This window comes from Elaeis guineensis, chromosome 8 (genome assembly GCF_000442705.2).
Source record: "Elaeis guineensis isolate ETL-2024a chromosome 8, EG11, whole genome shotgun sequence".
Taxonomy (NCBI): Eukaryota; Viridiplantae; Streptophyta; class Magnoliopsida; order Arecales; family Arecaceae; genus Elaeis; species Elaeis guineensis.
This window is the reverse complement of record NC_026000.2, coordinates 118,418,215-118,433,934: the sequence shown is the minus strand read 5'-3', so window position 1 is coordinate 118,433,934 and position 15,720 is coordinate 118,418,215. Positions and strand designations below refer to the sequence as shown.

General features: G+C 34.4%; 1 protein-coding gene across 1 annotated transcript; it reads right to left on the bottom strand.

Annotated features, from left to right (window-relative positions):
* Positions 1-636: 636 nt before the first annotated feature.
* Positions 637-1,372, bottom strand: LOC140851291 (uncharacterized). Its single transcript, XM_073242926.1, has 2 exons — positions 1,221-1,372; positions 637-1,113 (listed from the first exon to the last, which is right to left on the bottom strand). The coding sequence occupies exons 1-2, from the start codon at positions 1,264-1,266 to the stop codon at positions 920-922; spliced, it is 240 nt and encodes a 79-aa protein (XP_073099027.1). The 5' UTR covers positions 1,267-1,372; the 3' UTR covers positions 637-919.
* Positions 1,373-15,720: the final 14,348 nt, after the last annotated feature.

Below are 15,720 nucleotides of genomic sequence, written 5' to 3'. Positions count from 1 at the left end.
CATAGAAAATTCTAAAATTATCTATATGGGTTCTGTTACATTTAAATTTGGGACATAACATGATGATGCTATCAAAGAGCGCAGCCTACGATAACACAAGGCAAACATTCATTATCTTAAATAGAATAAAAGATGTATCATAAATAAAAAATGATAAAAAGATTCAATTCAAATCATTAATTAAATTAAGATTGATCTAGAGCATCTAAATCCAAAATCAAATATCAAATCCATATCTTAAAATTTATAAATAGTTAAGTACAAGTCTATGATCATCCAATAAATTAAGTTTGAGTTACAAAATTTTCAAGCTTACTATGTAGACCCTCAAATCTAGATCTTCCGTTATTCCTCATCTGATTTTTTTATAAAAAAAAAAAAAAGAGATATGAGCTACATTAGCTCAGTAAGTAAAACCTACGCTTGCTTACTGGACCAAGCATAAATTTTTCCTATGATAATAGTATTAATAAAATAACAGATAATATAAAATAAAGTATTTTATAGGACATATAATAAAATAAGTTATAAAATCAATCATGTATGCATAAAATCATAAACATTTCGTTATCATAATTTATACAATATCTCCGGTAAATATTAGTGAATAAACATTAGTGCCGAAAATTGTGCCTATGATCCAAACCACCAGACATGCTTTCGCCAAATCAATAATTTTGAGAACAATATTTTGCTCTCAGGTTCTCTGTTTTACAAACAAAAAGCAGGTCCCGAGCTTCAGCCAATGGAGATTTAAAAGAAAAAGAAAGCTTTTTACATAAGGTCACAAAGACTACATAATAGACGATGATGCATCCAGAATCCGGTGAGGTAGTTGTAGAACGTAGCCAAGTGAATCTGAATTACTTCCATACATATAACTTAAATTGATATCCTCCCCAAGCTTTTGAAGGGCATCTCAAGAGCATGACAACTGAGTCCCATCCGAGAGGTGAAGTGTGCAGTCTTTGGGAGTAAGGCAGCAGTTGCACGTGGCTGGCAGCTTCTTATCACCAGAAGATGTGCAGGTGACATACTTAACATCAAGGCAATACAGAGGGCAGGCCATGACTCCTCCGGTGCTGCTTTGCAACTCGGCGAACAAAACCATGCCTTTTAGCATCAAACACCAAGAACGTAAAGAAAATAAACTGATTAGTTTCTTGCCAGTCCATGTATTAGAATAGACATACCACCCACATATGAGAAGAGAGTAATACCAGAAAGTAGGAGAAGCATCATAACCGAGAGTTTGGTGCAGGCCATCTCTTCTAAGCTTGTTTTGAGATCTGGAGGATGGAGGTCTAGCTGGTATTTATAAGCCTGATATGAACTTACGTTCTTATTTCCAACACCGATGGATGATTAATTTGCTATGTCTAAGGCACAAAAAAGTTTGACAATATATCATGGAAATTCGGTGATGGATAGTGATGGCTAAGATAAGGCGTAAAATTTCCTCAATGAGATAAGTGGTGGAGTTTTCCACCATTTGCTTAAGAGAGAGAGAAAAAAAAGAAGAAGGATAAAGCCAATGCATAAACAAATTTTACGTTTAAAGAGACATGAATTTAGTGACTGCATTATATATGATTTCATGATCGATTCTGGTATTATCTTAGATTATCTTTAGAAAGCAAAATCAATATTTTCTTCATTCTTCTTTGACTGCAGCAGCTATAATGGACTTTGGTGGAGGGTTGACACTGTTGTATGATTTCATGTTGGATTCCGGTATCATCTCAGATGACTTCTGGAAAGCAAAATCAACCTTTTCTTTGCTCTTCTTTGACCACAGTGGTTATAGTGGACTTTCATGGAGGATTATAAGTCTCGGGACCAAATCATGATTCAGAGATCTGGCAGCTGCTGCATACTCATGGGATTCTTTCCCATAAGTATGCAAGATTTCTATCACGATATCATAAATAATGCAGCAAAATAAAACCAAAACAACTAAAATCTAAATAATTATAATAATCAATAAATCCAAACTAATAAGAAATATCCAAAATTTTTGTTCTCAGGAGTCTGACATCAACTATTTTTCAATCACTAATCAAAATAAAAAATTTATAAAGTATTTCTAATAATAAACTAAGAATGCAATATTAATTCTAAGCTACATCAATAAGATCAGCTCTCACTTTCTATCACATGCACGTAGCAGTGCTAACAACATCTAAGAACTTGTAATGAGAGGAAAGTCCAAATGATAAACTCAACAACCCAATAAATAATTAATGCCTTATCTAGATAATTAAAGCAATAAATTTAAAAGTTTTCTTATTAATACTAAGTAATAAGCATAGTATGTTTAAATAAGGCAACATAGGCATATCCATAATTTTTCAAATATTCAACTCATATTTATAAGAATAATTCAAACTATTATGTCCATATTCATATTCATACTCTCTAGAATAATTTATAAAATCTTATAATATAACTTAACTGCCTTTCTGAATATAACCGCACAATTCCTAAGCTCAGTAACAGTCAAAGTGCTAATGTATAACTCTTAATGTTAGGATATCGAACTGCTAATGCATAGTCATAAAGCTAGGGCACCTAAGTACCAATGCATAACCTTTTTAGTAGGGTTAAGGCTACAAATAGATTAGGTTTACCTATGACCCGATCGAACCCAATCCGCTTAGACTTGTTCCTATCCATTTTAAAGGACTTGTAGGGCCAGGTCAGAGTCTAAAATTGGATCCATTCCATTTTTGAGTCGGGTCTAGATTTATTGAATTCAGATTTGACCTAACCTTATTTGATTTTTGGGTCAATTTTGGATCTTTTACTTCATGACCCAATCCGACCTGAACCTAGTATTATACCATTTGGACCCATATCCATTTGAACATCTAAGTTGTGATTTAGGACTTATATAAGCAATATCTTTAACATAAAGATATATTTAAAAATATTTTTATATCCTAATTTATTTTGAGAGTAATATTATTTATTATCTATTTTATATAGTTAATAGTAGTTGACTATATGATAATTAAAATATAGTTATCTATATTTGACCCAAACTCGAATGAGACCTGAATTTTTTGGGTTGGCCAAGTTATATATGGATGCAATTTCACCTAAATGACCCATTAGGTCAAGAATTTTGGTTGTGGACTCAGCTTGACCTGACCCAATCTTCTATTGGGTTAGGTCTGCGTCCAACATTAGGACTCGATTGAGAAATCGGGTCGGATTGGGGTCAATCATGATCCATGTTCAACCCAACCTATTTGCACCTCTAAGTATGGTATCGAAATGTCAATATGTAGTTTCTATTGGTAGGATATCAAAGTATCAATGGATAATTGGTAGGATATCAAAATGCCAACATATGACTTCCATTAGCAGAGCATTGAAATAATCTTGTTGAGAGTCCAAATCTAAACCATATCAAAGCTCTTTTTATATGCTATAATATAAGTCATGTTCCAATTGAAATATACACCATTACAACAAAAATGACTATTAGTGGTATTTTTAAATGCCACTATAGGCCAGAAAGAATGCCACAAATATCTTTACTGATATTTTTATGATATTTTTTTATGTACCATCTTAAGATTATATCGGTAATTAACTATCGATATTTTTAGCAAAATATTGATAAAAATTTTTGTTTTAACGTCATATGTAAGTGCCTTTAAAATATAAATCCCAGTATTTTTTATATATCAATAAAAATTATCAAAAAATAAATTATATATACTAGAATTAGGACAAAAGGAGGATTCAAACCAATGATAAGCTCTTAACCACCAACCTATAACTTATATTATTAATATATATATATAGTTTATTTAATTTATTAACATACATTCATGTTATTAAATAAGTAATACTGAGAATATATATATATATAGTAATAATATATTTTATGAGATCGGTACGATTAAATCAAGCCCTATATAAAAATTATTAATTTAAGATTTAGTAGTAATTTTTTAAAATCATATAAATTATGGTATTATTTACCGACATATTAGTTAAATACCATAATCGTAGTTCTAGTTTCCCACACTTCAAATAATATGCCATAAAATATAAATTTATAACGACATTTATAATAAAGTGTCACTAATAAAAAAATATTTTTTAAAAGATTATGGTATTTTTACTAAAATACAGCAAAAAAAAGATTTTAGTAGCATATAATAAGAAATGCAACAAGCAATTTGCCACCAAAACTCATTTTTATTGTAGTGCACATTCTATAAAACATCCATAAATAATATGCATAATTTTCTATAATAAATTATTATTTATGATTACAAATTTATTTTCATTTTTTTCAAAACATAATTTCATAGAATCCATAAATTGAATATAAATTGATTTATGATTTATTTTTATATCAAAAATTTATATTAATTAATCAAAAAGTCTAGAAAAGATGGATTATTACTTACCTCGCAAGAATAATTAACAATTAAATCTAACTAATTATATAAGTCTCCTTCAAACCTAATATCTAAGAATTATACTTTTATCAAAATATAACCATGATGAATTTGAAAATAAAACTCAAGTCTTGACACCCCACATAATTAAAATCAATAATTAGAGAATGTTTGAATGAAACTCAATATAATGGCAGAAAAATACAAGAAAAGGTATAAAAAGGATAGGCCAGGTTGGTGGTGGAGTTTGACTGCATAGGTCAGTTTGAATAATATATATTTATATATATACACACATATGAGTTAGGTCGGTTGAATCAATTTTATGAAAGCTCAAATTGAAATTGAACTGAATTTTTTTGATTCAAGCCTTTCTTAAATTAACAGCAAACCAAATTAAAAAAAAAGGATATAAATTGAAACAAAGAGACTGATTCAAGTCGGGTTTGCAATATGGCTAGTTTTCTGCACACCTATAGTAGTCTGATGGTCTTATGTGATAGCAGCGAGGAAAGTTAAAGATTTAGTAGCGAGAGAGTTTTAATATGACAGTTACCTAACTATTATAGTTACAGTTACAATAAAGTTTCAAGAAAAGAAAAGTCTAGAAATCTTAAGAGTTCCAATGACAAAAAAATACAAACACAAATCTAACTTAAATAAGCTTTTAATATGCATTTCACAACTTCTAGTCAAGCTTGAAGGGAGCATCAAGGTAGGCCTTCTCAAGTGGAGAGGCTCTACAATAAAGTTTTATTTATTTATTGCATGTTATTATAGATTTTTAAATTTCAAGCAATTTTTTTTCTTTTTTTTTTTACTTGTTTTAATGTTGATCCAAGGAGACGAGCTAGGACTCAAAATCCTCCAATCTTACTCTCTCATGATCTATATGTTGGAATTCAAGGTTTGGAGCATGCATGTGTATTTCAAAATTTTATTTTCTAAACACCGCAGTAGAATACAAGATTAAAATATTTTTAATCTGAATTATGTATGTATAAAAATATAAAATCATAAGGATCTAGTTTAAGTACTGAATTGGCATATGTTGAAATTCAGATTATGATCACTTCACGTACTTGTTTTGTAATTTTTTTCTTCGAATCTGGATCTGAAAGAGAAGAGATTTTTTTTTAGCCGTACAAGTATCCGGTCTCTCGGATATCTACTCGAGATCAGTCTGGAACAGTCCTCTAGAAATTAAATTTTTTCTCTAAAAAAATTCAGCCTGCTGAATCTGAACGAAGCTTGGATCGCGATCAATGCTTGATCTCTTTTCTTGATCTTCTTCTTCTCTTCTTCTCTAGTCTTTCTCTCTTGCTATATGCTGCTGCTACAACCTTGAAACCAACAAGGAAGAGGATGCCCAACACCTTGGGCGTGGGAGACTTGGGACGTCCCAAAGGTTGGGGCGTGTGGGATGCCCAAGGGGAGAGAGAAAAGGAGAGGAAGAGAGGGCATAGGGAGACCTTCTAGGTGTGAGGGGCTGCTGGTGTGGATGCCTTAGAGATCTTAGAGAAGGTCCCTTCAAATAGGCATGAGGATTGAATCCTATTCAATCTCATAATATAAGTCCTACTTGCATTAGGTTTCCTAATAACTTAAGTTCTTCAACTTACATTAGGAATTCTATTAGGCGCAAACTCTTGGAGCCCTTGCATCCATTATTTCACACCCTCTTTTGCACCCAAGGGACACCCCATATCAGATTAATAAGCCCTTTAATCATAGGACACACCCAATTTGATCAAATCAAGGTGGTGTCCCATAATAACTATCAAGAAAAATTAATTAGAAACTTGCACCCTAATTTAATTGATCTATAACTTTAGACACCTAATAATTGAAGTCTCATGAATCTAATTCATATAGATTATTAGCAGGTAATTAAGTTTGAATTATCTTATCAAATAAAAAATTCAAACAGAAAGAGGAATTGGATCCAACCATGTGCTAGCAAGGTTATCTTGAATCCAATCGGGTTTCTCTAAACCTAATTGACACTTCATAAGCTCAATTGCTTATTTTAAACCTAATCTCTTTGTTGTGTGACTTCATAGATTCAATTCTATTTGATAGTGAGATATACAATGATCTCTATCAAAGTATCATTGAAACTCTTTTCAATGTGTCAGAATAATTTCACTCTAACTCATCAAGAATTGTCGATCCAGAACAATCCTAGTGAGCTTTCACAATCCATCAATGACACCTAGCAGTATGTAGTGGCAATCTAGTATAATTAAAATAAACTTCTAGGTGTAGTTAACGTGTGATTCAGTCCCTCTATTTTGAGTTCCAACTAGATGGCAGGTCATGGATAAATCATCAAACCTCATCATCAGTTATATGATAGATTCGATTAGCTTAAGTTTAGTTATGATTTTTATGAAATCTCTCTTCTATCAATCACACTACTATGGCACAGATTCTCAAACTTAGCTTCTCAAATCTCATAGGACTATTTTTTTCTACCAAAGTCGATAGATCCTATTTTGATGTGCACCCTACCCCTACAGTGGACCAACTGTTGCCAACATCCACTACAAGGGCTCATTAAGATCTATATTTATGTATCAGTCAAACTTCAGCAGTCTCATTGCAAATAGTAGTATAATCTCAGATCAAAGGATCATTCACATAACTACAGTATTGAGATGATCACTGACCATTGAGTAGAAATTCAAGTGATCTTTCGTATGGTCACACTCAGTACTATTTATTCTCTAACAACTATCCATACTCATCACTCAGTGTCTCTATACTGTAGATCAGAGACTCATTTATCTCGAAAGAAGTGATCTGTGCACCAGTCTATCTAGAATGATCACTGTCTTCATGATAGTTCTATGATCGAGAGCATTTAGGAATTAAATATATATCTTTAATTTTTAATATTTTGAGAATATATATCAAAAATTAATTCTATGGATGATTCAAGGACACATCACACTTGAATGAAAAATAAATTTATTCTTTTATTGATTAAATCAATGTACTAAGTACAAAATTATGTCTTAAGTTATTACAATGTGTTAGCTATATTGATTTCTAGGACATATATCTAACAATCTCCACTTGGACTAAAGTCAATTGGCCACAAATTTAAGTCCCATCTTCTCAAGGTAGACTTTCATTTTCGGTTGGCCCAACTACTTAGTCAGTGGATCTGTCACATTGTCTGTGAAGTCTACTCTTCGCATCTTGACATGTTTCTTTTTGAGATAGTCACGTATGATATGATATCGCCGCTTGATATGCTTCGATCTCTGATGAGACCTCGACTCCTTAGCAAGTGCTATGGCTCCATTGTTGTCGCAGTAGAGTGGTATGTCATCTGATGTCATAACTCCAAATTTCATGATGAACTTCTTGAATCAGAAGCCTTTACAGCATTTGAAGCAGCGACATACTCAACCTCCGTGGTTGAATCTGCTACGATGTGTTGTTTAGAACTCTTTCAGCTGACCGCACCACTATTGCAAACGAACACATATCCTAACGTAGACTTTCTATCATCAGGATCAGACATGAAGTCTGAGTCAGTGTACCCCTCGACTCATAACTCAGAATCTCCTCCAAAGATCAAGAATAAATTTTTAGTCCTTCTCAAGTACTTAAGGATATTTTTCATAGCTATCCAGTGCTTCTCATCTGGATTCGACTGATATCTGCTCGTGACACTCATAGTAAGGACAATATCAGGTCGAGTACATAGCATGGCATACATGAGGCTCCCTATGGTCAAGACGTAAGAAATCCTACTCATGCGCTGCACCTCCTTAGATATGGTCGGACACATCATCTTGGAGAGACTAATACCATGCCTAAGAGATAAAAGATCTCTTTTAGAATTTTTCATGCTAAACCTCTTCAGCACTTTCTCTATGTACAGCTTTTATGACAGGTCTAGCATCCGTTTAGATCTATCTCTATAGACATTTATTCCGAGAATATAAGATGCTTCCCTAAATCTTTCATGAAGAATTCCTTGGACAATCATCTTTTGACTGTGGTCAGCATGGGAATATCATTCCCAGTAAGAAGAATGTCATCCACGTACAGTATGAAGAATATTATCGCACTCTCTCTGATCTTTTTATATACACATGGTTCCTCTTCATTTTTGATAAAATCAAACGATTTGATTGCCTCATCAAAATGATGGTTCTAACTTTAAGAAGCTTGCTTTAATCCATATATAGATCTTTACAGCTTACAAACTCTGTGATCACCATCACCAAATGTGAAACTCATAGGCTACTCCATATAGATATCTTCCTCAAGATATCCATTCAGAAAAGCAGTTTTTACATCTATCTGTCAGATTTTATAATCATAGTAAGCTGCAACAACAAGCAGAGTGCGGATGGATTTCAGTATGACTATGGATGAAAAGATTTTTTGATAATCAATGCTCTCGCATTGACTATAATCTTTAGCCACAAGCCTAGCTTTATTGATCTCTACCTTACCATTGGTACCTATCTTTCTTTTGTAGATCCATTTACACCCAATGGGTACAATACCCTCTGGTGGATCCACTAAGGTCCAGACTTGGTTCGAGTGCATCGTATCAATTTCTGACTTTATAGCATCTAACCATTTTTTGAAATCGATGTCAGACATCATCTCGTCAAAGGTATTAAGATCATCACCATGACCCTTATCTCTTATGAGAAATATTTTCTTTACTTCCTCCGTAAGCATATCTATGTACCTTTCAGGAGGTTGGAAGATCTGCTAGATCTATGAGGTGGTTGAGGAATATCTACTATTGGCTTATGGACAACGGATTTTTGAGGATCTATAGCTCTTGGCTCTTCAGGGACCTTCTCTTCGAGCTCAACTAACCTCCCACTGCCATCATCCTGGATAAACTATTTTTTTAGAAATACGGTATTTCAACTTACAATCGCATTATGATCTAATAAAAAGTAGAAGTAATATCCTATGGATTCTTTGGGATACCCTATAAAGCGAGCTATAATAGATCTATCTTCTAACTTATCCACCATCTGTCTCTTGACATAGACCGGACATCCTCAAGTCTTAAGATAACTTAGACTCGACTTCTTACTGAACCATATCTCATACGGTGTAGTAGGAATGGACTTTGATGGAATCCTATTCAACAGGTGAATTGCGGTTAACAAGGCATGTCCCCAAAGATATAAGGGTAGATCAGTGAAGCTCATCATGGATCTGATCATATCCAATAGGGTCCTGTTTCTTCTTTCGGATATCCCGTTGAGCTGAGGTATTGTAGGAGGCATCCATTGAAAGATTATACCATTGTGCTTAAGATATCTCAAAAAATTTTGACTAAGATATTCATCTCTTTGATCAGATCGAAGAACCTTAATGGGTTTGCTTATTTATTTTTCTACTTCATGTCTGAAATCTTTGAATCTTTCAAAGGCCTTAGACTTGTGTTTCATCAGATATACATATCCATACCTAGATAGATCATTGGTTAAGATAATGAAGTAGGTATAACCATCCTTGGCCTACACATCAAATGGCCCACACACGTCGGTGTGTACTAGGGAAAGTAATTCAGTGGCCCTCTCTCCATATCCTACAAAGGGTAACTTGATCATTTTTTCTCGAAGGCAAGACTCACAAGTCAGATACAACTTTGGGTTAAGAGAGCTAAGGATCTCATCTTTTTTCAGTCTGTTTATCCTGTCCTCTCTAATATGCCCTAGTCTATGGTGCCACAAGTATTTCTGATTAATTTTATCTCTGGGTCTCTTTTGACCTACGCATTCACTATTTGCTCATTTAGGTTCACATTCATATCAACATGCAAGTAATAAAGACTATCGATTAAAAGATCTCATGCAATCAATTTATTTCATAAATAAATAAAATAAAATTTTTATTAAAATTAATTTCAAAACCTTCCTGTGCTAGTATAGACATGAAAATCAAATTCTGACTAGCTATAGAAATATAATAACAGTCCTTTAAATCTAATCTAACACCAGACGGTAATTGAAGAGGATAAGTGTCAATGACCTCTGCAGCAATCTTTGCTCCATTATCGATCCGAAAGATTATATCACCTTCCCTCAACCTCCTACTTTCTATCAGACCCTGCATTGAGTACATATATGAGCACTCGAGCCAGAGTCTAATATCCAACTAGAAATAGAAGAAATCGTAAGGTTAGATTCAATTACGAGCATACCTTCGGAAGATTTATCATCATTTTTGATCTTTAGGCTCTTTAGTATTTGGAATAATTCCTCCTCCAGTGGCTTTTAGCATGACAGTGAAAATATTTTCTCTTTGCTTCGGCCTTACTAGGAACTTTCTTCTTTGGCTTGCTCCAGTGGCTTTTGCTTTCTTCTTTTCAGTAGACTTTTTCTTGAAAGAAGTCTGCTCCACAGCGAGAACAGTATTTTTTGAACTCTTCAAGGTTCTCTCCGGAGTGATCAACATGTTGATCAGTTCGGATATAGTGCAATCGAGCTTGTTCATATGAAAATTTATAATAAATTGACTATATGAACTTGTAAGGGATTGAAAGATCAGATCCATCTGTAATTCTTTTTGTATTTCTAGCCTAAGCTTCGCAAGCTCCTCAATATTCTTAATCACTGTCATACAGTGCTCATGGACTGACTATCCTTCATGCATCTTCAGATTGAAAAGTCTTTTGATACCTCAAACCGTGCTGTACGGCTCTGCTCACCATACAACTCATGCAGGTGAGTGATCATAGTCTTGACAGTAGGCATATGCTTATGCTAGCTTTGCAACTCGTTTGACATAGAAGCCAGCACATAACACTTAACTCGACTGTCTTCATCCGTCCACTTCTCAAAAGTAATCCTTTGCTCAACAGTAGGACAGTTTGGTAGCACTATAGATTTCTGATCGACTACGTGATCTAATTTTTTAGAGATTAGGATAATCCTGAAGTTTCTGAACCAGTCTTTATAATTGGTACCAGTCAAATGATTGATTTTAAAGATGTGGGCTAGAGGGTTTGAGGTTGATATTTTTAACTGCTAGAGTACAGATTCAAGTTATATTTTTATACTTAATGGTTATATTTGCTTCTAGAGACTTTAAGATCCAAACAATGACTCCATTAATTTATTGGATCCCTCCATTCTCCGGGAAGAAAATGAAAACTCTAATACGACAAAAGATTTTTAGTGGGTGCTGTGGTCCCATCGATGATATGCACCTCACCTAACAGTTATTGGTAACATGCACATCAATGCGTAGGCATCTCTTTGCTCAGATGCTTCACTAAGCATGTTACAGCGACTTGGTCTCTAAGTCATATGGGCTCACGTAACAGTTATTGCCTACACTTCTTTGTTAAGCCCGACCCACTGTTCACAAGCAGATGCAAGACCGTCATTGGGTCCCTCACCTAATAGTTATTGGGCCCAATCCTATATTTATCTTGGAGCAACTCTTTACTAATAGAGTGATTACGTGTTCTCGATTTAATTGAACTACTGTGACCAGTCGAGAACAATCAAGACTGGTAGCATGCCCGCACATTTACAACGGTGGAAGACCTATGGACTTAATATTCATAGGGAGATTTGTTAGATGTGTGCCCTAGATGCCAGATTGGCTGACACATTCCTGTACAGATCTAAGGATAAATTTATAATTTTGACTATAAATAAATAAAAGGGTTATTCTTCTATCACATTGTGTATATTGTGTCTGTGATACATCTTTTGAGTTAGTAGGAATGTCAATTCATATTTTCAAGAGTTAAAATTTAAGACATGAATTTACATAACTAACTCATAAATAGCTCCTGACCATATGATCATCACGAGGATGGTGATCGATCCGAAAAGTTGGTGTACGATCGCTTTCTTAGGATAGATGTGTTTTGAGTCTACGGTGTGGAGACACCGACGTGAGAGTATAGGTATTCATTGAGAATGAGAGTACTGAGCATGACCACTTCGAGCAGTCATAAAGAAGTCTACCTTCTCGTCGATGACTAGCTCGATGCTGCAGTTGTGTGTCTAGTTATTTGACCTGAGGTGCATCGACAGTTCACCTTGAGTGTGTTATAGTTTGACTACACCATAACTCGGTCTCCTAGCCATTCAGAACCCTGAGGTGTATATTGGCTGTAGCATATTCATTGTAGGAACTAGGTCGCATCAAGATGGGATCTATTAACCTCGATAGATGAGAGGAGTAGTCCTATGATAATTGAAAGATCAAGTCCTTAAGTCCATGGCCATGGCAGAGTGAAATAATGAAAAAAGAGTTTTCTATTGGGGTTTCACATCGGACTCAAATCGATCGATTAACTCATATGACTGATGTTGGGTTTGACGAGTTCACCTTAATCCTAATTCAGTCGGGACTCATGATAGAGGAACTCAATCACACAGGTAGCTGCACCGAGAGGTTCGTCTTCAGTTCTGATGGGTTGCCACCACATACTGCTAGGTGTCACTGATGGATTTTAGAAGCAATTAGAATGATATTGATAATCGATCATTCTAATTGTCTGAATCAGAAGAGTTTTGATCCATCGAAAGGAGTTTCGATGATGTAGATGATGAGATCACGACATGTCTCATTACCATACGGAATTGAACCTAACTAGGTCACACAAACAAGGGTTAGGATCTGGATATCATCAATTGGGCTAATCTAATTAATTTGGATAAGATCTAATTAGGTTCAAGAAAATCATGCTAGCATATGATTGAGCCTAACTATCTCCTCGTATAATTTTTTCTATCTCTACTGAGCCAAATGTGATTTGACTCACCCAGAGAATCTTTAAAAGATTTTTCTCAGTCTAAATGAAGCATTTCTAGCTCACAAAAGGCTTGTATTAATTCATGAGATGAATTTAAGATAAGCACCTACTAATTCCTGTCACCTGCCAATTTCATTTTAGGATATCTATCAAATGTTGACATATGGGTCTTAAACTGAAGAGAGCTCATTGGAGAATTTTTGTGGAGTGTCTATATACCAAAACCTAATTGAATTGGGTGCATAATCAGATTATGATGTGAGCCCAATTGGATTAAAGTGGGCACCCCAAATGGATAAGAACCAAAGAGTTCTGATAAACATGGACTCTTTGGCGCCACCTTGCTTGAGCTTATCCAATGTTGGCACCAACTTAGGAGAGAGGGTGGGGTTCTTATTTGATGTGATCAGATACATCACTCCATCAATCAAATTTTTTTTAGAATTTATTGGAATTTTTGATTGGTTGAATGATGTGGCACTGTGCAGCATACAGGGTCTATATAAACCCTACTGTGCCTAGGGTTTCATGAAAGAAGTTATTTTATGCACAAAACCAAATAGCTACTGCCCCCTCTCCTCTTCTCCATGTCCTCCCTGCTCTCCTTTCTCCCCTCTTCACGTCCAAGGAGTTGGACATTTATCTGGTGCAAGGAAAAGGCGTGGTGATGCCTGGAACAGAAGGCTGCAGGACTTCTTCGACAGGCTGCTGCTCCAACTTCAGGAAGACTTTTGAAGATCTTCCTAATCAGATTTAGATCTGATTTTTGGAGTATAGATTCATGAGGAGAAGACATTCTAGATCCTGCCTGAGTGGATACTGTAGAGGCCAAGCACTTGCATGGCTACATCAGAACCTTGGGCTGTGCAGAGATCATCTACAGGATAATCAGATTACTTTTGAGGTATTACTTATTTCTCATCCCTTTTAGATTTATTTTAGACTTAATATTAGATATAAAAATTAGATCTATAGGCTTAGATCTGAAATAAATATAGGATAATTTTTTTTTAAATTATTCCACCCCAGATTTGATGAAATCTGGAAGATCCTACAAGGAAAAGCGATTTTCCTCCTTCAAGTGGTATCAGAGCCAGGTTGTTGGCTCTATTTCAGATCTAATTTAGATCTGATTTTAATTTTTATTTATTTGATATTAAAGATTTTAGATGTCACATCAGATATGATAGGATCTAAAATTAAAATATTTAAAAATTAAATCTAAGAAGATCTAACATGCATGAGATGCATGACTAGATAGGATTAGTTGAATCCATAAATAGTCTTAAGTCTTATGTTTTAATGAGATTAAAATATGAATTAAATCTAATTTATTCTTTATTTTTTTAATATTAAAGTATTATAATTAGATCAAAAATAAAAATAAATTTTTAATTTTTTCATAAAATTGATTTGCTGCATGCCTAGACTAGTTGTAGAATTGTTCTAGTAACTTGTCTAGAATAGATTTAATTTTGAATAGTTCAATTTAAATCTTATTTTTTAGATATTAATGTGATATATCAGATTTGAAAGCATGTTAATTAGATTAATTTTTGATACATGAGATGTATGCAAAGCATGTATTAGTTAGATCTTAAATTGTATATGTGATATGTTAATTTAGATCTAACTAGTTTTGTAGTTAAATTTATATTTCTGATTAAGGTGTTCCTCATGGCCGTCCGGTCATAAGAATGAAGTAGAGTTTTAAGACCCTCTCTTCTCATTCAATGGGAGTTCATATGATATGTAGGGGTGCCGCACGTTCATCCTTAATGAGAAATCAAAACTTACTTTTCTGCAAAATCCTAGATCCTAAACCCTAGGATTTATTTTACATGCTTTGTTTATGAACCCAAACTTAATTAATGAATTAAGCTTATGAAATTAAGTTAGGTCTAAAATTGAGAATTTCAGATCTAAGATATTTTCATAAAATTGGGTTCGGATTTGGATAGCTCAATTAGGTCTAGCGGTTGATCAAATCGAATCAAGAGTTGGTTAGGTGGGATCATGAAAGCTAATAATTGACCAGCCTAATAGGATTAAGTCTGGGTCAAGGTCGAATCACATTTGGATGTGACTCGATCAAGTCAAGACCTAATTTGGCTCAGTGATTAGAGCCTGGATTGTAGGCTAACCCAATTAGTTTTGGTTCGACAATTTGGTGTCTAAGGTAAGTTGGGCAGATGCGACCGACTGATTTTTAATTGGGAGCTACTCAACTCGAATGCATTCTTGTCGAGTTAATGGCATATCCCTCCCACCTGTCTCACTTACCTGGCAATATGTGTCGACTCAGTTCTGATTAGAGGTGGCTAACAATTCGAGCTAACCCATGCCACTAGGTTAGTCATAATTGTTATGACTATGTCAAGTCAAGTTTAATAAGACCTAAATCAAATCTTCCTAAGAAAATATTAAGTTAGGTCTTCCACCATTGTAGATGTGCGGGCCCTTCGCGGAGTTGATTGTTCTCGACTGGATACAGTGACTCAGTTGTACTGAAAAGACACAACCATG

Excerpts from the sequence above, each read along its gene's own strand:
- LOC140851291 (XM_073242926.1), bottom strand. The coding sequence starts at position 1,266 with ATGGCCTGCACCAAACTCTCGGTTATGATGCTTCTCCTACTTTCTG. Across the intron at positions 1,114-1,220 it reads GATGCTTCTCCTACTTTCTG|GCATGGTTTTGTTCGCCGAG; the intron begins GTATTACTCTCT and ends TGATGCTAAAAG.